Source organism: Drosophila ananassae, chromosome 3R (genome assembly GCF_017639315.1).
Source record: "Drosophila ananassae strain 14024-0371.13 chromosome 3R, ASM1763931v2, whole genome shotgun sequence".
In the NCBI taxonomy this organism is placed as follows: Eukaryota; Metazoa; Arthropoda; class Insecta; order Diptera; family Drosophilidae; genus Drosophila; species Drosophila ananassae.
In genome coordinates, this window is record NC_057930.1 from 23,407,277 (window position 1) to 23,430,615 (window position 23,339).

A 23,339-nucleotide genomic window follows, 5' to 3' on the forward strand; every position below is an offset into this window, starting at 1 on the left:
ATCAATCAAGGTCAATTTAACCCATTCTTTTGAGGTTGGAAATGATTTAAAGTTTATCGAGTTTTAGGGGAATCCCCCAGTAGTAATTGGGATCCCGCATTCCGGTCGTCAGTTGAGTCGCTGTGGTATCTTCTATAAAAGGGGGTTATTGAACTTGAAATTAATATGTGTTCTAGGCCTAATTTTGCAGAGAAATAGGGAAAACATTGCAAAGAATTGAATGATTTATAAAATGAACCCAACATCGAAATGAAATTTATTTGTCCCATTTTACCTAAAAAAAAACAAAAAAAATACAGTTTTTTCTGATCTGAGGCAAATAAATATAATCTATTAAAATTAAACATAGCTTTACAACCTTTTTGGATAGCTGGAAATAAATAAAAATTAAAATAAAACTTTGAAAGCGAAAAAAGGAAACGATAGTATGCGAAACTTATCGATAGTATCTTTTTTTTTGCCATCTTCAATAGCTGGATATACATTTCGCAAATCCCACAACATCAAACAACCGAAGAAATGCGACGCCGGGAGCTGCAAACCATCCAACTAAAGCTGTCCGAGCTCAAGGAGTACGAGCAGGCCAAAATGGAGCGCCTAAGGAGCCGGCAGCAGGTGCTGACGCCACGCACGCCCACTCCCACATCCGACAGTGATGTTCTACAGATGCCGTCCAGCAGCGTTCCGGCTGTCCTACTGGCCAGCGGCACAGATCCAGAGGAGGAGCCCAAGGCCACACCCAAGTCCAGCACCACATCCACATAAGGGTACGCGCACACGGGTAAGTTCGCATTTATTATAGTTTACATTGGATGACCATCGGGGCTTTGAAGGTTGTTCTGGAAGCGAACGGTTTCAAAGCCGTCGACCAGAATTTCGCGGTCCTCCGCCTGGTGGCGCTCTCGTAGCCACTGCTCCCGTACTGGAATGTACCGTCTTAGTCCGGGCAGCTTTCGCCAGCAACGTCGCTTGTACAGAACCCAAGCTATTGAAACGCTGCAGCCGAACAGGAAACAAATAAGGAAGATGCTGACGCCGTGAGGGTGGGACGAAGCTACGGCCACCGAATCGTCTATGTCCAGCGGGGCCAGTTCCTTGGCCGCTCGACTGTGGGCCTGCTGACGCTCCTCTTCAGTGCAAACAGTAAAGGGAACATATGGCTTTATCACATCACCAGCCAAGGAGTAAACCCGAACAGCATATTCCTGGAAGGTGACGTTCAGTTGCCGCACGTATGTATAACCGGCACTGGTGTGATCCTGGCGAGTCAGACAGCCCACGTGAGTCTGCTTGTAGTGGTTCCGGAAGTAAATCACATAGTAGAGAACCATTCCATTGGGCTGTTTCGGTTCATCAAAGCGAACGATGTATTTCTGCGTCTCTGGATGATGGCATCCGTGCAGCTGCGGTAGTAAATCCGCTCCCACGGTGTAGTTGGTGCGTTCATGGAGCGCTGTATGAGTACTGCAGCCCAGTTCGTTACAGGCCTGCAGCTGGACGACATAGAGGCGGTAGCGTTGCAGTTGTTTCAGCTTGTACTCAGTGGTATAGGCCGGCAAACGAATCTGCGTTCCCTCCATCTGACTCTGACACTGCCGAGGATTGTCGAGGCTGCAACGATATTCATTCCGCATTTGGGAAATAAATCGTTGATCATCTTGCTGCTCCGCCTTGTAAGCACAACAGTCGTCGTAGTCCTGGAAAGCCAACCACTGGGCTCCTTCCATATCCTGCCACATGACTGGTTGGTGGCAAAAGTTTCGCTGCTCTATATATTTCTTGTCTTCGTTCAACTCCAACAACGAGAGCAGAAAGTAATCGTGATCGTGACTTGCCATTCGCACAGTAAGCGTACTGTCTGTCTTTTCTACCAGTTCCAGTAGTGGCTGTTTGGGAATGTCCCTGTTTGTCTGGACATAGGTTAAGTCACTGCGGGCATCGTGCGTCATATCCTCTCCAAAGGTACGCAGCAGGCAGGCGTAACGTGTGTCGGGTTCCAAATCTTCTAAAAGGATCTCATAATGTGTTCCGTTTCCGATTAGTTCGTCGCGGAAGAGCAGGCGGCGTTTCCAGTTAATCCGGGTGCACACAGGAGCCTCCAGTTCACTTTCGTCGTGGTACAACATTCCAGGCGCCATCGGTCGATAAATGAACTCGACTTTTTGGCTAGTCTGGGACTTTAGCCAACTTAGTAATACTGATTTGTGGGTGCATTTCTGGAACAAATAATTAAAGTAAATTAAGAGAATAAAGCTTTTAATGATATTTGTAGTTACCAGCACCAATAATTGCATCTTTGCCGGGCTGCACATGACTTCCTGATCGCTGGTTTGCAACGAATCCAAGCCCCTGTCGTGGGTCACCCAATTCTGGAATCCCCGTATCCGTGGGTTACACAATTTGTTATTCCGATGAATGTACATGCCACCCCTCATAAGCTCTAGCTGCTGGGTGGGCTTCCAGAGTTCAGACAGCTTCTTGTTGTCATAAAGTATAATAGAAAAATAATTATTCTCCATGGGATCACCATGAATCCGCTCCAGATTGCTAAGAAATTTCAGGCTTGTTAGTTGGGAGGACCTTGGAGGAAAAACCAAATCTCAAGTTAGGCGCAAAGTTCGTGAAACAAAAAATGAGAACTTACCGGAAGACTTTGAGGTATCCCCGAATCTCTCGAATACTGTTAAAACTGTGAATCAACTGGGATTCATTTATTAGATTGCGGATTGTGAATACAACACTGCCGTTGAAGATCTGGCATCCGCGCAACTTTTCCGCTTCACCCAGGCTGTATATATTGAAGGTGTCCCCTATCGTGGGGTTGCAGAAACTGACGCAAGGCTCATCGGGATCGCAAGCGATACATTCGGATTCGTTGTTGACCTTGTATCCACTGGGGCAGAATGGCACGCACTGGGAGGCGTAGATGACATGATCCTGCTTCGCCAGACACTGCTCTTTGGTGTAGCATCGCAGATGGTCCTCATGGACGTATCTAAAAAATCGGGCTTTAATATTAATTCTGCGTGGCGGAGGCAATCATTTCACTCACTTGCCAGCCGGACATGTTTTCACACAGACTCCGGCATTGCTGAGTCCTCGGCATACCGTACACTCCAACGGAGATTTCGATTTGCTTGAGCAGCCCCCTAAGCACTCCTCATGGCAAGTGTCGATATTTCTGTAAAATATGAATATGTCATGGTTATGGAGCTAATGGAGTTCCAGGTGCTCACCCTGAGTAGTTGGCAACGTTGTCATTGATGGAACGGTGACAGTGCTGGTCGGACCAGCAGGTGGTGGAGGCACAACCCCTACAAGTGGGCTGGCTGCAGTTGCTCGACACAGCCATGATGTGGTTCTCACCTGGGCTGAGAGTGAGCAAATCCCAGTTCACCTGCTTAGCAGAGAGTCTAATTTAATCTCTGCTGTTTTATTCATTATTTTTTACTTACCCCGTCTATGTGGCAAAGCTTGGGGCAGTTGCCGATGTAGACGTGGCCCCGTTGAATAGCTACCAATTCCGGAAAAGCTAACTGAATATTGGATACAGGTTTTTGGAAAGTTTTAAAAAGGATATAGAAACTCTATACCCACCAGTTCGAGGTCGGGCATGCTGGTCACTCCAAGTGCATAATTGAGGAATAGTCTGCGACCTCGAATGACTGTCAAGTGGGGGAACATTGACGTTATATTGGTTAGACCGCGGACCTCCGTGAAGATCATGTATTCGGTGATTTCTGTGAGCAGCGGGAACGTATAGTTACTGTACGAACAGTTTTCCTCGGGGTTGGTGATGAGGGTGATCATTACGTAACCGGTGACTACCGTACAATTGTCCAGTTGATGCAGTCTGCTGCAATTGTTACGGATATCGACGCTGGTGCATTCGTGATAGGCTTTTGCGGTTAAACTCGATGCCAGTAGCAACATGCCGCCGATGATTAGCATCATGTTGCTGAGACTTATGTTGCTAAGATGCATGTTGCTTAAGTTCGTGTGGCAAGTAAAATTATTTTTTTAAAATTACTTAAAAAATGTTATTTTGCACTTTGTTTCTTCTTTTGTTTCGGCCAACATCGATGTCGGCTCAAAAGCATTGTTTAGGTTTTTTTTGTTGATTGTATTTTTTGGGATGTGATTGGATCCCTTACAGTTATAGCACTTGTTTTGTCTCCCTTTTCGAAAGCCTAATTAACGCTCCGACCGGCCGGCCATCTGATTAGCCTCGAATGTTTATTTTATGACTCGCTCACTGTTCTGGCGGCTATTTTGTTTTTTGTGATTTTTTTATTTTTTATTCAATTTACGTTTTTCACCAAGCTCACAATCGGGGGCGAAAAATCGCACGAATGTCGGGAAGGAAGGGCTTGTTTGTGCCAATATTGGGGCTACTTCTTTTTGCTTATTTGTACGATTGTCTAAAAACTGAAGCGTAAACAAACACTTTATCGAACACACACAACCTCCCACGTAAACAAGAACATATTATATGCGTTAATTTTATTTTTTCATCGGCATCTCTTGTATTTGTTTATTGTTTTTGTTTCTTTTTTTTTGTAGATTTATTTATTGGCGCTAGATTGGCATCATGCTGGTCAAACGGTTGAGTGCCTTTGCTTCGGGTTTCTCCTCCATTGGAACATATTCCAATAATCCTAAGGGTTGCCATATATTTAATTCAAAAATATCTTAATTAATATTATTAAAAGGATTTTTGAAGAAATAGTTTTGAAAGTATTTTATTTAGAAATTTGTAAAGTTGTTTGCCAATTTAAAGAGTTGAAGTAAACTAAGAATATATTTTATTTATTTATTATATTATGAAACAAACTAATTAAAAACAAACTATCTTTTTTAACTTTCAGAGGCTACAATTCTTCACTACCTCACTGGATGCAGCACCTACATATATTTTACAAATATCATAGTTTACATCAACTATTTAATGTTAAGATACTTTTCCTGACAAACCAAATACGAACCGAATTTAGGGTTCAGAATGTACTCTATAACTAAATATTATATCAATTTTACTGGGCATCATCATTATTTAGTGCCAATACAGCCAGACTGTTAAATATAAGCAAGAATTTAACAAATATTTCAAGGCCATTGATAAATTTGAACGATTCCAGCTGGCCAGTGGCCACACACGCGGCCCAAATATGCAATTAAAATTTTGGACAGTTTACGGAGAATGTTTTTTAAGAATTTTTCGCCCCGCCAAATGGGAAATTCGGGATGAGCAGAAGCGCTCCAGCGACGACGACAACGACCACTTGACGATGTTCACCTCGCGACGATCGATTGCCGACTGACCGTCTGGGGACGGCGTCCGTCTCTGTTTTTGGAGAACAACAAGCAAATTGATTTTTCATTTAGCGTCTTCTGCCTTCTGGCTGTAGCCTTCAGCCTCCAGCCTCCGACCCTCGTATCTCGCCGATATACTTGATACCCTGCCCTGTCCGGCGGCCTCTTTGTCGTCCGTAAATTGATTAAGCGTTTGATTTCTGCGGGAATGTGAACAAATTGATTTGTCATCAGCCGGCACAGCTTATGCAACTGTCCTCAATGGGGGTTTAATTCTATTTAGTTTGCTATTTTGTGAATATCTGTACCGGGTTTCTCGCAGTGCAGTCTCGCATTCAAGTTTTATGGCTTAGTTCTTGGTCGGGAAGGTCTTGCCAAACCACCAGCTGATCCGAGAGGATCATAAAAACAGCTGACTCCAATTAGCCACATGGCACCGGGACACCGGCAACCGGCAACCGGCATCCAAAGTTAAAACACATACTAAGGTAGTTGGACAAGCAGGAGAGGAGGAGAATTCCCTTGCAACTAAATCGAACCCAGTCCGAGAAGCGATTAAGTTTAACGATCGGTGCTCCAGAGTTCCACAAGGCATAGATTGCAGTTACTTGGAAGATCCTAGTCGAATTTCGAATGCTCTTTTAAAAATGTTATTTCAGTATTAAAAAATGTCTGGCTGTAATAAATAAAGCTCAAAATAAATCTTTATATCTTTAAATTAGTATTTCTTTTATTTATAGTCAACTTAAAGCCACAATACTACAGAAATCATTCGAAAGTGTAAAGTGTTTCTGTTCTTGACGTCATCTTATTTGTATAAAAGATCATTTTATATTTTCAAGACTGCGAGGGGTTCGTGTCAAAGTTCAATTAATTCAATTAAATTATTGGATGCGTGTATGCTCAGATCAACATATCAGTTCATTGGAAAGTGCTGCGCAATGGAGCAGGTTCTTCTGTCCCTTCTCGTTCTTTTTTTTGTTAGTGTCGTATTGTTTTTAGTTTCAAAGAATCGCAGCTTTTCGGTTAAAATGCAATTTTTTAATTAATTTTAAGTTTATTTGCTTATCTTAGGAGAAGGGACGTCTACTCTGGCGGCGTGTTGTCGTGTATCCACTCGGCAAAGTGGGCCACTGAAGTGTAGACACTCGGGATGCGCAACCCACCGCAGTTATCCGATCCAAAGGACATGATGCCGATCTGGGAAAGGATAATGGGATTTATATCAAAAAATTATTATTTAAGAATATATTATTTTCTAATTACCTGGGAAAAGATACCGTTCTCCTGAATAAACAGCGGCGCTCCACCGAATCCCTGGCATACATCCTTGCCTTCGCCGCCGGCGCACATCCACTGGCCTTCAATGGAATTGGGTGACTCTAAAGCGCCCGTGGATCCATAGTTTCTCAGACACAGATCCCAACTGGTGAGCGGAACGTCCAGGTGAGACATCTCCGGCTGTCGGACACTCGAGGTGGACATCTTGCCCCAGCCGGCGATCGTGGCCCGCTTGCCCACCACCAGGTTGGCGCGTGTCTTCTGCAGGCAGATGGGTTGTGTGGCCACTGGCGGTGCGAAATTGGAAATGGGTGGATCTCCATTAATCTTGGGTTCGATTTTAGGTGGCTACCTGCTGGAGCAGCAACATTGTTGCCGGCTGACCTAACCAGAGCGCCCAAAAAAGGGGGTCTGTCTATATTCTTAATGTTTGTGAGGAATTTTTTGGTGGATGAGGTCTTGCAGCGATCTCTTTAGGGGTTTTTAAAGCACTCTTTATTTAAAGGTAAGTTTAGGCCTTTCTATTTTTTAACTTTTTTTTAATAAATAAAACCCTTTTCGCCTAAGCCCCTGCAGATGCATTGATTTATCTCAGACCGCGTTATTTTATCGGGCATTATAAAGCAATAAGGACGATCACAAACAAGTTGGGCAGCCAACTGGGCGACGCCCCCTTTCGGTTCGCAAATAATGTGTTGTTTACGAACTTGGCCAAATTGCAATTAGCCAATCGATTGCCTCACCAGAAGGCACTCGCGCAGTACAGCCTGGTAATGACCCTTATTTGCTCGGCGATGTGCGAGAGAGGTGGCCGTAATATGGATTTTATCCTTTAAAATTCAATTTGGGGCCACATCACGTTTCACTTAATTTGCGAACAGAAACCAACAATTTACAAACAATTCAGTGATATTCTCAATGAAATCTTTAAGTTTTTTGACCTTCATGTTTAGGATAAAAATTTAGGGAATGCGACCTATTTTTATTTTCAGCTTCAGAAGGTTTTAGACTCCAGAGTCTAAACTTTAAATCATAACTCCAAAGTTCGTAGCTATTGAACTGAATCCAAAGAGCTGGAAAATCAAAGCCTCTACAGTGGACAGTCCGCGTTCAAGTCATTAGATGGTACAGTAAGCACGCTCCAAAGCCCAACGCCGCCCAATTAAATAAGTGATACACCCACTCCCGCCCTCTGAATGGTTGGTATCCCAACCTCGAATTAGCGACATGCGATACAAATGGTAACAAACAGTACAGGATGAAGGGGTTCCCCGGGGCTCTGGGGGTGCACATATTGACATTTATGAACTTGGAGCGAGTGGAGTGGATGGAGTGCTTGGAAAGATGACAGAACAAAACGATTTTTAATTATCTCTGACACTGTCAAGCGTAACTGCCCCTCATGTCCCCATCATCAGTCCCACTCCCCATCGGATACTCACCCGAATAGTTGAGTGGCGTTTTGAGCACCAACAGGGCAATGTCATGGTGGTACTGGCCCTGCTTGTAATCGGGATGGACGATCACATGGCTGATGGCGTGGTTGACGGAGCGCGGGGCACAGAATCCGGTGTTGGCGCAGTCCGGATCGCTGGAGGTATCATACTCGCCCACCCGTACCGATGATCTGGGGGAGAAAGTTGATCGGATGATCGATAAGCTGTCGGATGACCGTGTGACCCACTTACAGTCGGTGCCCGTCGGCCTTGGCCAGAGCGCAGTGGGCGGCAGTGAGGATGACCCGCCTGGCGATGACGGCTCCAGCACAGGGATAGGCAAAGGCTCCCGTATTGACATCTAAAAATAATTTTTTAACCTTAGGATCTTGGGATATCCTTCCTAACTTACGCTTGAATCCAATACGAGCTACAAAAGGATATGATCCCAGTCCCTTGTAGAAGTGTCCTTGAACCAGGGATTTGCCGCACACCTGGTTCTTCTCCAAGGGACTGCTGGGACAACAGACGTAGGGAAGTTCCTCACTTGTTCCACCGCAATAGAGCGACTTGTCGCCGTAGTAGCAGCTCCTGGCCACCTCGTAGATCAGAGCCGTGCAGTCGTGGAGAGGAGTACACTCCGTTCCCACGGAGCAGCTGGATTGGGAGGCGGAGAAACCACCATCGTAGTAGGAGCGCGCGGCCACTGAGTGTCCGGATGTCTCGTTTCCACGGATCGCGCTGTTTGTTCCCGGTTTTGGATAATTTACGGGAATAACGAGTTTCTCTTGAAAATTTGAATGTTAGATTAGCTATAAGGCTTTAAAATTCAAAGATTAAAAATAATTTATAATTTGTTCTTTTTTTTATGTGTATAATTCAACATGTTTTTCACAGATAGATTAAAGGATAAAAACAAGGACATTTTTAGCACTTCTGGATAAACTGTAAAAAGTTTTAAGATAAATCCTTTGAGAGTCCTTTAAAAAACAATTTAGATTTTGAACTGAAAAAATAAGATTACGTATACGTAATATTACACAGGTCCTACCAAAATCTCCCGATTCCGTTCGACCGATTGCTAAAATTTGTAAAACTATACACAAAATAGGAAAGGCTCGCATTTTAATTCACAATTTAGTTTAAACCACTTGAATAATTTTTTCCGCTTTTTAGTTTAGGAGCACTTTTAGTTATTGTGCGGTATTTGTGGTCAGAACTTTCGGTTTCCGTTAATTGGAACCGTGCAGGTTAACACAACTTTGTCAACTAAACGCAGCGATATACCCCAGCGATCTCTGGCCAAATGAAAATGAAAATATATACATATTCGTATGATATCCACATAAGCGATAAGTATATCACGCACATTAGTACACGTTTATATACTTTCCTACTCGCTCGTCTGGCGGGGTCTGCGGTTATTAACTGATTTTTATGACAGTTTGGTCTCAATTCGCGACCATTTCCAGGTTGTAATTTGTGCATTTGTTTGGCAGATATATAGTTTTTTTTAATAATATTTTTTATATACTATAAATGCATTTAACATTATAACATGCAGATGCGTTCGACCATTGAATGCAGTTTTATGAGGTTTGTCTATTTTTTCTATGGTTGGATCAAGTTGTATATAGTTGGCTCTGCAAAGATATTTACTAAATAATAATTAATATTACTTAAGTTTATTTTTAAACAATCTTATAAATCAATCAAAGAGTTAATAACTTTTTAAAAGTAATTTTTTAGAAATACTTAAAATAAAGGTAAAATAAAGTAATATTCTATCTGTTTCTAACTTTCTTCGCTTGAAAGTATATATAAAGTATATATATATGTATATATTATTTTAGTCTGATTTTTTTTTTGTAGCATTTTTTTAGGTAATAATAAAATATGTTGAATGAGATCATTTAGAGTTGATAAGCTTGGAGCATTTCACTGGACACACGGCCAGCTGGTTCCAGTTTTTTAAACAGGAAAACAAGCGAGACAAACGCACATTAAATTGCTTAATATGCTTAGGGTTTGTTTGTGGACATTCCTACTGCCGACTGGCTGCTAAATTGTTTTGTAATTTTATGTTGAATTTTCTTTTTTAAGTGGCCACCATTTAATGGTCAAGTTTTACTTTCGTTGGGTTTTATGGCCCCTGGCCGGTGAGAGGCTAAGAAATACTCGTAATTTCACTTTCGCATTTATTCGGTCGAAAGGGAATTACGCGCAGACATCCAAAGGTCTCAGTCCGAACTACCATTCAGGACACTTCTGGGCACGGAGGCGGACATGGTCACCAGTTGGTGAGTGGAGGTCGGATCTGAATCATCACCCGACTGACCCTCAGGCGATGGCATTGAAATGGAAACGGTGAGATTATCGTCATCCCCCTCCACATATATTGTGATATCCTGGTTGTTCTGTTCGGGCAATGGATAGTTCGGCAGGACCTGACGGAAGACATCGTATCGATCGCGCAACTGGATATCCACATCCTCGGAGCGACGCTCCTGCGTCTGGAGCGTCTGGAGTACTGAGAAGAGGATCACCCGATTGGCGATATAACAGTCGGGCAGCAGACTTCTCTCCATTAGCAGATTAGGACACATGGTGGGCAGATAGTAGTGTGGGTTGACGATTCCTCTTCCTTTATTTGAGGGTGCTTCTTTTTACTAATTTCGTAAGCCGAATTAAGGACAAAATTTGCTAATTAGCCTTTGCTAATAAATAGACTCAATTTTTGTAGATAATGGCAGGACCTGGAATGAACTATGCTTGATTTTGTTCTGAGACGCCTGCTTCACGTTAAAACTTAGGATAATATAATAGGAAATAAAATAATCAATTAGAAACAGAATATAATTGAATTGAATGTCTCTTTTTGAAGTAATTAAAATGTATATATTTTTTTTGCTCCAAAAACATCACCAATTAAAAACAATGGTTCGCATTGTTTCTATAGAGATCATTTTGCATCGTATATTGCATAATTTTTCACCGTTAAACTGTTAACCCAATAAACGTTCAACAAAAGAATGCTTTTTGTTTGGCATTAAAAAAAAAACGGAAGCATGACCATATAAATGCTTATACATATCACATCATATTTTATATAAAAAATCAAAGCATATGATTTTCACAAAAAAAAGTAAAATAAAAAATAAAAATACCCGTATACCGTTATGTGACACTTATTGCCGTTTTGATGTGGCCATTAACGTGTTTAAGTTGTCAGTAAATTGCTGAAATTTTAATGGCCAGCACACATAGTGAATTACTGCCTAATACACCCAAAAAACACATATAATTGCCAGGGGTCAAATGAAAATATAGGGCTGTCACTGCTTTTGAACTTTATTTAAGTAGAATAATGCATTTTTGTTGACTTTTTATTAATTTATCTTTTCTTGCTGTACGAGAACCATCCATTGTAGGCCGATGCCGATGAAATCAGCAACAGAACGCCGACAAAATATCCGAAAAGCTTCATTTTCTCAGAGTAAAAATTCAACTGCTATGTAATATCGAATCCGATCGACTTTTATATCTCCAGAAACTTAAAGAGCGTTTAATTAATATAATGCAGTTACAGCGTAAACCCTTTATATAATTTGTAACAATTCTCATTAGTCCCGATTTTTGCTAAACAGACGTTCCAGACTGTAACAGGTATTTTTTTATTTCTTTTAAATTTTTTACTCAACAACAATAGAAACAAAGTTCATTTTACGGTCCACTATTTATGTAAAAAGGAATGCAATCTTGTAATGGAATGTGTCATCACAATAGACCCAAACCATGTCTGTATCTTTGCCAATTTTCATCCGATTTCTGAGCGGAATACCTTAAAAGTTTTGTAATTCGATACACAATCATTCTGCATTCAAATCTCAGAATAAAATTTTCGATCGATATTTTTCAAATTTTTGTGATGGTACCCCTTGTAAAATCCGGGATCCCCACATTCGGCCCCAAACCATGTCTGTATCTTTGCCAATTTTCATCCGATTTCTCAGCGGAATACCTTAAAAGTTTTGTAATTCGATACACAATCATTCTGCGTTCAAATCTCAGAATAAAATTTTCGATCGATATTTTTCACATTTTTGTGATGGTACCCCTTGTAAAATCCGGGATCCCCACATTCGGCCCCAAACCATGTCTGTATCTTTGCCAATTTTCATCCGATTTCTCAGCGGAATACCTTAAAAGTTTTGTAATTCGATACACGATGAAAAATATCGATCGAAAATTTTATTCTGAGATTTGAACGCTCATTCTGCAATCAAATCTCAGAATAAAATTTTCGATCGATATTTTTCAAATTTTTGTGATGGTACCCCTTGTAAAATCCGGGATCCTCACATTCGGCCCCAAACCGTGCCTGTATCTTTGCCAATTTTCATCCGATTTCTCAGCGGAATACCTTAAAAGTTTTGTAATTTGATACACAATCATTCTGCGTTCAAATCTCAGAATAAAATTTTCGATCGATATTTTTCAAATTTTTGTGATGGTACCCCTTGTAAAATCCGGGATCCTCACATTCGGCCCCAAACCGTGCCTGTATCTTTGCCAATTTTCATCCGATTTCTGAGCGGAATACCTTAAAAGTTTTGTAATTCGATACACAATCATTCTGCGTTCAAATCTCAGAACAAAATTTTCGATCGATATTTTTCAAATTTTTGTGAAGGTACCCCTTGTAAAATCTGGGATCCCCACATTTGGCCCCAAACCGTGCCTGTATCTTTGCCAATTTTCATCCGATTTCCAAGCGGAATACCTTATAAGTTTTGTAATTCGATACACAATCATTCTGCGTTCAAATCTCAGAATAAAATTTTCGATCGATATTTTTAAAATTTTTGTGATGGTACCCCTTGTAAAATCCGGAATCCTCACATTCAGCCCCAAACCATGTCTGTATCTTTGCCAATTTTCATCCGATTTCCAAGCGGAATACCTTAAAAGTTTTTTAATTCGATACACAATCATTCTGCATTCAAATCTCAGAACAAAATTTTCGATCGATATTTTTCAAATTTTTGTGAAGGTACCCCTTGTAAAATCTGGGATCCCCACATTTGGCCCCAAACCATGTCTGTATCTTTGCCAATTTTCATCCGATTTCCAAGCGGAATACCTTATAAGTTTTGTAATTCGATACACAATCATTCTGCATTCAAATCTCAGAACAAAATTTTCGATCGATATTTTTCAAATTTTTGTGAAGGTACCCCTTGTAAAATCTGGGATCCCCACATTTTTTTTGTGATGGTACCCCTTGTAAAATCCGGAATCCTCACATTCAGCCCCAAACCATGTCTGTATCTTTGCCAATTTTCATCCGATTTCCAAGCGGAATACCTTAAAAGTTTTTTAATTCGATACACAATCATTCTGCATTCAAATCTCAGAACAAAATTTTCGATCGATATTTTTCAAATTTTTGTGAAGGTACCCCTTGTAAAATCTGGGATCCCCACATTTGGCCCCAAACCATGTCTGTATCTTTGCCAATTTTCATCCGATTTCCAAGCGGAATACCTTATAAGTTTTGTAATTCGATACACAATCATTCTGCATTCAAATCTCAAAATAAAATTTTCGATCGATATTTTTCAAATTTTTCTGAAGGTACCCCTTGTAAAATCTGGGATCCCCACATTTGGCCCCAAACCATGTCTGTATCTTTGCCAATTTTCATCCGATTTCCAAGCGGAATACTTCGAATCTAATTTTGATAACAAAAAATATATAAAAATTCCATTCCCCCAAGTATACATCATTGTTTAATAAAACTTTCGGTTAACAATTTTTGGTTGTCTTTTATTCTTATATGTCAAATAGTAATTTATTCCATCGCATTTGTTTTATCATTTGTTTTACGTAGTTGCTTCATTACTGACATTTCTATGGTTGAAATATTTTTGTTTTTGTTTTTGGTTTTCTTTAGATATAAATACGACATCACGTTTTCGTAATTGATATTTCTCCTATGCAATTTTTTGTTGTATTCCTATATAAAGCAATAAATAACTTGTGTTTATGTTTTTTTTTGTTTTTTTGGGGATTGGGGGTGCCGATCGTCAACATGTTGCTACCCCACACGATGTCCCGCATTTGTTTGACGCTATACAGACTTAAATTAATTTAAAATTCAGTTTTAGTTTCCATTCACTATACACAAATATACAATATTTACATGAAAATATCAGGGTTACAAATATGTAAATGATAGAGCGATTTTCTCGTGGAATCATAACGCTTAGTAACATTCAAGCCGTGTCTCAAAGATAAATCATAGGATTTTGAGCAAATTGTATTTGGTTTTTTTGTTTTTGGTTTGTTTGGAATGTTTTTTTTTGTTTTGGTTTTCAAATAATAATAATAGAAGTGCATAAACAATAATGTGTTGCAGCGTTGCCACATTGTTGAAGGTTTAAGCTTTGCTAATGTTGCTGCGGAGAGCTTTCAAAATGGCGATGCTGCAAATGTTGCCGATGTTGCTGCTAACAGATGTTGCCAACCGGGTTTACAAACCGGTACGTCAAAATTCAAATTAAAATTTATGTAAAAATGTTAGCGACTAAGTTAGCCCCGTCACTGCTGAAACAGCAAACTGCGCTGCATCTCAAAATAACGCAAAAGAAGATCTGAGTATCAGTAATGTACTCCGGGAGGCGGATTGGAGGCAGCACTTACACTGCCACTTCCACCGCCCGCGTTGCTGTTGCTGCCTGTGTTGTTGTTGTTGCCACTGCTGCCGCTGTTGTTCGCATTGTTATTGTTGTTGTTGGCGCTGGTATTGTTAGTACTGCCGGAGTCCCCCAGCCAGGAGTCAGGACTGGGTGGAAAATCGGGATAGCCCTGATCCGGACTAGAATCATTGCTCAGATCCGAGACATTGTTGCTACTGTGCAGGCGATGGTGCGACTTGCTGGCATGCAGATTATTACCCACAGCATGATCTATAAGGATTACAATGGTAAGTATATGTTTCTTGATCTTTTAAGTGTTAACCCACCTATATTGGTGTACACGATGTTATCCGGATAGGAGCCGAAAGTGTGCCCCTGGCCCACTGGCGGCGGCGACCGACTGCTCGGCGGATACTGCGATGGACTGGAGCTGCCGTGCATGTACGATCCCCGGATGCTGTGAGGCGAGGCGCCCTCGTCCAGGCCCAAATTGACGGTACTATAGCTATCGTTGCTTAAATCTGTACAGGAATGAAATGGAGACACCACAATTAGGAGTTTACTTCAAGGCGAAATTTCAATCTTTCAGAATAAAAGGGACAAACTGCAGTCTTCTAGACCTTTTTCCTTTAACTAGATAGCTGCTAATTAAAACTTACCATGATGACTGAAGCTGTCATAGTCGACCTTCAGCTCATCCTTGTCAAGGAATTTGTCGGTGCGAGGCGAGCAGTTGCCCTTCATCGAACGGAAGTACTGGCTCCAACGTGTGCGACCCGCATCCTTTTTCAGTCGTTTCTCCTTGGCCCGCCTATCAAACATAACAGTATTTATAAATTATTTAGAAAATGAGAGGAAATCCCATGGGATTCAAAAATATAAGCTATTAGTTGACTGTCAAGAAATAAATCAAAAACTTGAAACTTATATGCTTTGAGCTACGAATGACTATGAATTCTAATAAAAAATAATGATATCTTGGAGCTCTTTATCATTTAAACATACCTGTTTTGGAACCACACCTGCACCACTCTCATGTCCAGGCCCGTGTCCTGGGAGAGCTGCTCACGTACATGGCGGGCGGGCTTGGGGCTGTTGTTGTAGGCGGTTTTCAAGGTCTCCAGCTGCTTGGCGGTGATCGTTGTGCGGGGTCTCTTATTGGGCTGGTCTCCATCCAGCGAGCCATCCAGATAAAGACCTGTCTCACAAAATCCCAATAGAGTAAAAATCTTAAAGAGAAGATGAAAGGAAAACGCACCCTTGGCCTTGGCTTCCTCGTAGTCGCGCTTGCAGATAAGCTTGCGGTCCTCCATCAGGTAGAACTCGTCGCCGGTGTTGAGGGTGCGAGAGCACATGGCACAAAGGAAGCACTGCAGATGGTAGACGTTGTCCTGGGCCCGACGCACCACCTGCGTGGGCGGTATGCCCATATCACAAGCGGAACACTTTGTACCGTAACGTCTGTTCGACCCAAACATTGGCAAGTGCGGCGCGATATGGAAGTAAGATTTTTTATCATTAAACCGGTTTAATGACCGCCATCAACCATCGTCCCATCCACTCCATATGGAGGATGCGTTTGAGAAATTTACTTACTTGAAGAAGTCCTCCTTGCAGAAGAGCTGGCCGTTTCGCGCGAAGCACTTGTCGTTCAACTGGCCGTGACACTCGCTGCACTGCAAACATTTCGCATGCCACGTCCTCTCCAGCACCTTCAGGATGAACCTGTCAAGGATCAGCTCGTGACAGCCGCCGCACTTTGGGATTGTAGCTGTCCGGAAGAACAAAAGGATAACAAGGTTAATCTTACCATTTAACTTTGATTTAAACAAGGACTTTCGCATTCTATTTTACCCATCTGGTTTTAAACTGGAATTTCCTATTTATTCTATAGTTGCTCGCTCAATGTTTCTCGTCACACAACGAATCAAATCAACACAATTTTTAATTGAGCTATTTGATCTTAATTTGAGTTTGCTTTTGTCGTCTATTTAAAAAGTGCCTACCATATATTTGAAAAACTTAAATAACAATTGGAAGCAATCAAATAGGAATTTGACAGGTGGATGGTATTCTTTTCTTCCATCATTTAAAGTGGTAAACATTTTAAGAAACCATTCCAGTTGATCAACAAATTAATATTCATTTATTCTTGGATAAATGAAGATGAATATTTATTTGTATTTTATTTTATATATTTAGGGGAAGTAGGTTTTATAAACAGTTCCACCAACAAAGAAAACTTACAATGCTCTTGAAAATATGTCTTCCTTTATTTTATTCCAGTATTTTATTCAAGAGATTTTGACTAAATAATTTAACTATTTCATAGTAACTATGAAAAAATCTTTTTAATTTCCATAATTTATTTCAATATATAAATCTTTAAATAAGATTTTACAAGTAAACATATTATCCCAAGAAATAAATATTCATGCTTCAAAACCCTGTTAGGAAAACCTCCTATATCCATCAAGGTTTTCATTTTGTAAGACCTGGTTTTTATAGAATTTTCTACACAAACAATATTAACACTTGTTTCTTCTGTAGTATTTAATAAAATCTAATCAAGTTTATGGTCTTAACTTATATCGATTGATATAAAAATAGTAAACCATAAAACTGCCCATTTTTTTTATTCCGACATATGCTGCTTTATTTCAAAAGCTTTTCAACACTTTTTATGGTTTCAAATTTTAACAAAATATCTTTAAAATCATCGCAGAACCAATATCCTTTTCATTCTGGCCACTTACATAGTAAAAACTCTGGCAATTGACTCAAGTTAATCGGCGGTACGCGATCATCACATTTGCCATTGGACAGAAAGTCACTTTTGAACATCATCAGTTTCAAAAGTTCCATGCTGTTGGAAGAGGAACTTTCCAAACTTTTATTTTTGGTTTTGCGAAATTTTCTTTTAATAAAATTTACTTTTTCAATCCAACTTTCAATCACTTTCACTTTGTGTCACATTTTGATTTTGTTTGATTTAATCCACATTTTCATTTGCTTTTCTGATATATTTATTTATTTTTTCGATGAATTTTTATTATTTGTTGGCTGATATTTTGTTGTATTTGTGTGTTTTTTGTTTTTTGGGCTTGTCTAGCGATATCACAGACTTTTGCCCGGAAAGACCGGATAACGGATAACCGAGCGGCAACTTCGACGCTTGGAAAGCAACTGACGACTAACGGCACACGATTCGACGAGGGGGTGGCTCGCCTGACATAATCACAGTTGGAACGGTGTGGCGGTAAGCGGTAACGGTAACCCAACCCTTAACTTGCTGCGACTTCCAATTGGAAAGTGGCTCGGCTGCTCAACAGCTCGACTGCACCCTGTGCCAATTGTTTTTGCTGTTTCCCGTTGCTGCTGCTCATATTTTGGTTGTGCCAGTTTTCCAGTCTGGCCTTTTTCTTCATGATTTTCACGATTTCCATGCTTATTCTTTTTTTTTTGATTTTTTGGAACAATTGAGTTTTGGGTTGGCCGCCCAACAACAACGGCGGGGAAATTGCATTGTAACACTTTGCCATTCCATTTTCCAATTGTATAGCTGTGTGTGTGTCTGTGTGCGATGTGTTGGGTGGTTGGGGGTTTTTCTTCTTTTGAGTCTAGTTTTTTTTTGTTGTGCTTGTGTATGTGTTTGTGCCTGGGATTGGTTGTTTTGTGTGCGTCGACGTAGCCTGCAGTTTTCGGGGAGTGGTCTCGCAAAAGCTCTTTTCAACTTGGCTTTTTTCCCTCCCTCTCTGTCGCACCCCCACTCACCGTACGGCCAGCCGATAGAGATGGCTAGAGAGACTCGTTTTTGTTGGCAAATTTTGGTTGGAGTGTACTAAAAATACACACAAATATGTTTATATTGTTCTGTGTTGCAGTTCGGCTGCTGTTTCTTCTTCTCTTTGCATATACAGCATCCTGCACACACACACACATATATATATCAACGCATCCTTCCTGCACCATAGACATGTGTGTGTGTAAGTGTATTTGTGTACTTGGCTGCCATTGCTTATTGTTGTGTCATTGTTTCGCAACTGTGAAAATGACCTTAAAGCCGTTAAATTGCTGACTGACTGACTCCGGACGACCGGCTGATCGAGAGCAACGTCTGCGCACCTGCCACCCCTCGCCACCCAACACCTGACCCCTCGACCGAGGCCCCTGACCCAACACTACTTCAAAATCCATGCACCAACACTGCAAGAAAACTATGGATAAATAGGAGCAGTTTTTGTGACAAAAATAAGAGGCTTTTCCATCGATTTTTTATGTTAAATTTTGTACATTTATTTACATCAATTTTAATTAGAATTTTTTATTATTTCAGCCTATTGTGTTTAAAATCTTTACACTCTTATGAAGTATAAAAAAAGATAAAGTTTCCCATTCGATTTGCATCTTTTTAAACTTACAAACCTTAATATTTTTCATCTATATCCATTTGACTCAATTAATTCTATTAAATCTATAATTAAACTATTCTCTCAGTGTACCCGCACACATTCAAAACACTTTCGACCAGCCTATAAGTGGCGAGGTGAGGCGAGACGTGTGCTTATGAGCTGCCAAGTGGTCGGCGCTCATGGTCTCTTTGGTTTCGGCCATTTTCCAAAAGCCAAAATGTGCGTACTGCCACTCACAGTCACACATACATCCTCAATGTGAATTCCACACACCTACGCTCAAACAAACACACACATTCCCATTTCACACTGGCATTCGACAGTCGGAATTTTGGCGCTTTAAGGCTTTTCTTTGTAATTTGACTTGACAGAATGGCTTTTTGGTGTTTTACGTTGAAATTTCTCCTTGTGCTACTGATTTTATTTAAATTGACAGACAGGCCACCATGAAAAAAACCGAATACATTCAATGTTAACGAAAATAAATATAAAACTACTTGTCGTTCGAGTTAAAATGCTTTTTTTGTAACATTTTTGAAAGTTTAAATATTTATAAAGTTAATAGCTATAACTATTAGCTTATAGAATACTTTTTAGATAATTTTTAAGCAAATAAATAGTTAATAAAGTTATTTAAATGAATTGAAATAAAAGACCGTCTTGAACAAAACTCGCGCCTTTAAAGTGCGTCGCATATTTGTAGCCTACTTCTTGGGGCATGTTCACACAATACGAGACCGATGGCAATGATGAAACGACAGCCCAAAAATCGAGGTATACGCTTTGGGGAAATGAAAGAAAATCGAGGCGAATTTATAGCCAGGAGCGACATTGTCAGAATCGACAACAAGTCTCACAATGGGCCCAAGGCAACAAAAAGAGCCAACAGAAAAGAAAAAAGACATTTTTTTGAATGGCTGCCGTGGGTAAAATGGCGGCGGCTCCGCAATCGAAGGCAAATTGAGCGATACGCAACCAGACAGGACTTTTATTCGCACATTTCAATGTGTGTGTGAGTGTGTGTGTGTGATGGAGAGTGTGTTGGTTGGGAGATTGTATGGCAAGAATGTGTGAGTGTGTCGCTAAGCATTATCTGGGCAGCAGGACAACAGAATGTCAGGGATCCTGGGACCAGAGTGAAGCTTAAATATGTTGGCAACAAGCACAAAAGGCAGCCAAAGCCGGGATTACGTCTCGTAGAATCCAAAAGCAGCTCTTTTCCCTTGTCGCCCGTCAGGATCAGGGCTGGGATATTAAGCATGCAGAGACAGGATGTTCAAAAATTCATATAGTCAAAAAACGTGGCATACTCTCCGCTTTGGAAACTGGACACATGCAAGTAGTCCCACCTTGTTGCATAATCGCAGTGGAAGAAAATACAAACTGCTCATCAGAAGGGGGGGCAGCGGAAAGGTAATGTTTTGGGGGTGGATGGTATTCTCGTTACAGATGATGATACTTTGGGATTTACGGGAACGCCCCTAAAGCAACTCGCCTGCAGGTCTAAGGGCGGGACTAAAGCCCCAGGAATAATCTTCAAAGACTTGTGCCGTTTATTTTGAACATTTTGTAAGGTAGACAGTCTACACTCTAGATTTATAAATCTCTAAGGTTTCTATTTGAAATAGGATAGCAATGCAAAATCTTTTCAGATTTTATTTTTCAGTTTTCAGAAGGAAACTCAAAAAGAGGATCTCGGGATGTAAGTAAAATATTAGTTTTCAAATCTAGAAATCTGAAACTTTAAAAGAAACATTAATCAATTTGTTTTTGAGAATTAATTTACAATTTTTTAATTAAAGAATAGTTTAGCTGCAAACCTTAAAAACCTCTTCATTCTCATTAATCGCTTAGCAGACATTGTTTTATTTTTGGCCACCGCTGACATATGTTCGGATAATTCCGTAGTAATTATATTGACAACTTAATTGAGGACCTCCCACCCCCGGCGGAGTACATTCGAGTACTCTTACCAATTGCAGCTCGACAACTCCAAATAGCAAATGACCGTAATCAGCATGTACAGAGTGGAGAGTCGTCATTCGGGTCGGGCATAACATACTACATAGTAGCTCCACCTATTCCATTAGACCCCGGTCATAGGCAAACAAAAGACCCATTTAGATAAAGGCTCCGCGCAACTCAAAGTCATAATCATAATAGCGTTCGGAAGCGGGTTGAGGTTGGGCCACTATTTATATGCCCCTTGGATTCCAACCATCCACTCCTCACACCCACACCTTTCCGCAAAGTGACCAACTAAAAGTTATTACGCAACGCTCGATGCACTCCGAAAGGGGTAAAAAAAAAAGGCAAAAACGGCAAAAAGTGGAAAAAGGACGACCTAAAACGATAGATATCGTCCTGCCAGGAAACACAGACCCAAGTCATAGAGCAAAATGCACGATAAAATATTGAAAGCACTCCAAAAGCATTAATAAAACGGCAACCCGTCGTGGGTTGGGTAAGTGGGCACACGTGAACTTTACACCTCCACGGTAACCCGACTGGTAACACCAAAAAAAACGAGACCATCCAGGACACCCCGGGCAGGGCCATTCCTCGCCAGCTGTGCCTTCATCGCGTGCGTGCCAGTCGTTTGGCAGCGGCGCACGCATCCATTAGGATTCAAATTGTACGCGGAGGCATCGTCCTCCCGCACCTCTCGTCCTTGCCATCGTCCTTACTATGCGCCTGCCTTTTTGACTTGACTTTTTTATTTTACACTTTGGAGAATACCCTTGCAGAGGGTAGTGTTAGCTCATGATTTCTGCTTCAATGATTTGGTAAATCAAGATGGTCTGCACTTTATAAATCAAGGAGGACTACCTGATTAATCATTGTATATATTCTTAAAGGATAGCAATTTTATTAAGAACATTTAAATGATTAGTTTATAATAATAATAGCATTACATCTCTATCATAATTAAACCTTATACATTAAACACAAACACACTTAATCCCAACAAGCCTATAATTTCTAAGATATTATGTCCATAAAGAAGAGCTCCTCTACACTCCAGTTATAACTCCTTTATAATCCTTATTTAAGGGTATTTAAACAAACCCTATATGGTCAACAAAATAAACCAAAACTGGGTTGGGTCAAAACTATGTATAATTCGGGGGCTGAGTGGCCATTGCACGCGTCGTCACTTTGCATAGGAAAGCCACGGCGTCATCTGCAAGGACTCGCCGCTTGACCAAAGGACACGAACACAATGCCCGCCGCATATTATCTAATTAGGCGGCACTTGAAAAACAACATTACGAAACAAAAAGTTTCGCCATTTGAGTGAGGGCAACTACGTACAAAAAAATTGACACTAAACTTTGGTCAGGGTTGAGCCGTTTTGTCTAAGGATTCCACAAAAAAATTTTGGATGGAGCTTGGACTATAAGAGCCATTAAAAAAGTTACAAAGTAACAGAGGTCTAAGTCAGTTAATTTTTAGGACTCTATGAGGAGTCTTTTAAGGAAGCTTCATTACCTAATCTGTGGTATTCTAATTTAAATATTATTATGATGAAGGAAGGGGTTTTTTATTTGAGTATTTGTTTGAGTTTTTATAAAATCATTTTCTTAAATATATAAATACTCTATTAATTACTCAATGTTTTGAGTAAATTTCCGGTCAATAGATTTCTTTTAAGAATGAATTACTTTTCTTGGACTGCCGGACAAATAACTGTTTATCATAAAGCGACGACGGTGTCCTGGACAAAAGGATATGGGCGCGGCTAGCGCCTGGCAACGCCCCCTTTTAAGCTTCCTTCAGTTGTGTTGCCTGCTGGCTTTCTGGCTGGCTTTCTCAACGCATCTGTTCCAAAGCATTTATCAAAATGTCAATGCAGCACTTAACCAAATCCATTAAGTAACTTCGCCTTGCCGCACTCATTCCGTCAACCATCCAGTCCGTCTTTCAGTCATTCAGTCATCCAGTCAGTTTGTCATGCATTCATTCATCTATTCATTGGCCATAAAAAGCGCGCAAAGGCTGCCCGGCTATTGTGTCCTCCACACCCACTACACCACCCATCGCCTGCCACCCGCCGCCCAAAAAGGACTCTCTCCTCCTTTTTTTTCCAGCTGGTAAATGCGTCCATTTAGCGGCAAACAAGCGACAGATCCGCTTGTAATCCTTTAAGTGTATGCAGTGCCAGCACAGCACGGATCTGGATGGATATTGTCGTG

The 23,339-nt window shown here is 40.7% G+C and overlaps 5 protein-coding genes across 10 annotated transcripts in view; 1 reads left to right on the forward strand and 4 right to left on the reverse strand.

Moving 5' to 3' along the window:
* The first annotated feature begins 432 nt into the window (after positions 1-432).
* LOC6497519 lies at positions 433-5,036 on the forward strand. Its single transcript, XM_001961884.4, has 2 exons — positions 433-781; positions 4,869-5,036. Exon 1 carries the CDS (start codon positions 520-522, stop codon positions 763-765), a length of 246 nt encoding a protein of 81 aa, XP_001961920.1. The 5' UTR covers positions 433-519; the 3' UTR covers positions 766-781; positions 4,869-5,036.
* Positions 763-4,394, reverse strand: LOC6498027 (insulin-like peptide receptor). Its single transcript, XM_001961883.4, has 7 exons — positions 3,598-4,394; positions 3,456-3,536; positions 3,237-3,397; positions 3,053-3,181; positions 2,645-2,995; positions 2,277-2,580; positions 763-2,216 (listed from the first exon to the last, which is right to left on the reverse strand). Exons 1-7 carry the CDS (start codon positions 3,982-3,984, stop codon positions 804-806), a joined length of 2,826 nt encoding a protein of 941 aa, XP_001961919.1. The 5' UTR covers positions 3,985-4,394; the 3' UTR covers positions 763-803.
* On the reverse strand, positions 4,551-9,684 carry LOC6498026 (chymotrypsin-like protease CTRL-1). Of its 2 annotated transcripts, XR_006507526.1 has the most exons (7): positions 9,082-9,684; positions 8,443-8,817; positions 8,283-8,391; positions 8,037-8,221; positions 6,580-6,881; positions 4,986-6,513; positions 4,551-4,658 (listed from the first exon to the last, which is right to left on the reverse strand). XR_006507526.1 is itself a non-coding variant. In XM_001961882.4 (6 exons), exons 1-6 carry the CDS (start codon positions 9,152-9,154, stop codon positions 6,400-6,402), a joined length of 1,158 nt encoding a protein of 385 aa, XP_001961918.1. In that variant the 5' UTR covers positions 9,155-9,684; the 3' UTR covers positions 4,620-6,399. The 2 variants fall into 2 exon arrangements, 1 of the variants encoding a protein (XP_001961918.1); XM_001961882.4 differs by having other exon boundaries at positions 4,620-6,513.
* A 527-nt stretch (positions 9,685-10,211) lies between these two features.
* On the reverse strand, positions 10,212-10,832 carry LOC6502449. Its single transcript, XM_001961881.4, has one exon. The coding sequence runs from the start codon at positions 10,634-10,636 to the stop codon at positions 10,271-10,273; it is 366 nt and encodes a 121-aa protein (XP_001961917.1). The 5' UTR covers positions 10,637-10,832; the 3' UTR covers positions 10,212-10,270.
* Positions 10,833-14,059: 3,227 nt separating this feature from the next.
* Positions 14,060-23,339, reverse strand: part of LOC6498025 (LIM/homeobox protein Lhx4) — a 28,394-nt gene continuing 19,114 nt past the window's right edge. The window contains exons 1-7 of one of the 5 annotated variants that reach the window (XM_014906447.3): positions 17,488-17,949; positions 16,328-16,502; positions 15,990-16,201; positions 15,737-15,929; positions 15,391-15,542; positions 15,058-15,252; positions 14,060-15,001 (exon numbers count right to left, since the gene is read on the reverse strand). In XM_014906447.3, coding sequence (XP_014761933.1) covers positions 14,694-15,001; positions 15,058-15,252; positions 15,391-15,542; positions 15,737-15,929; positions 15,990-16,201; positions 16,328-16,502; positions 17,488-17,596 — 1,344 coding nt within the window. In that variant the 5' untranslated portion in view covers positions 17,597-17,949 and the 3' untranslated portion in view covers positions 14,060-14,693. Of the gene's footprint in view, positions 15,002-15,057; positions 15,253-15,390; positions 15,543-15,736; positions 15,930-15,989; positions 16,202-16,327; positions 16,503-16,585; positions 16,693-17,487; positions 17,950-23,339 lie in introns of those variants that run through there. The other 4 variants (XM_001961880.4, XM_032451409.2, XM_014906448.3 and 1 more) reach the window with 4 other exon arrangements.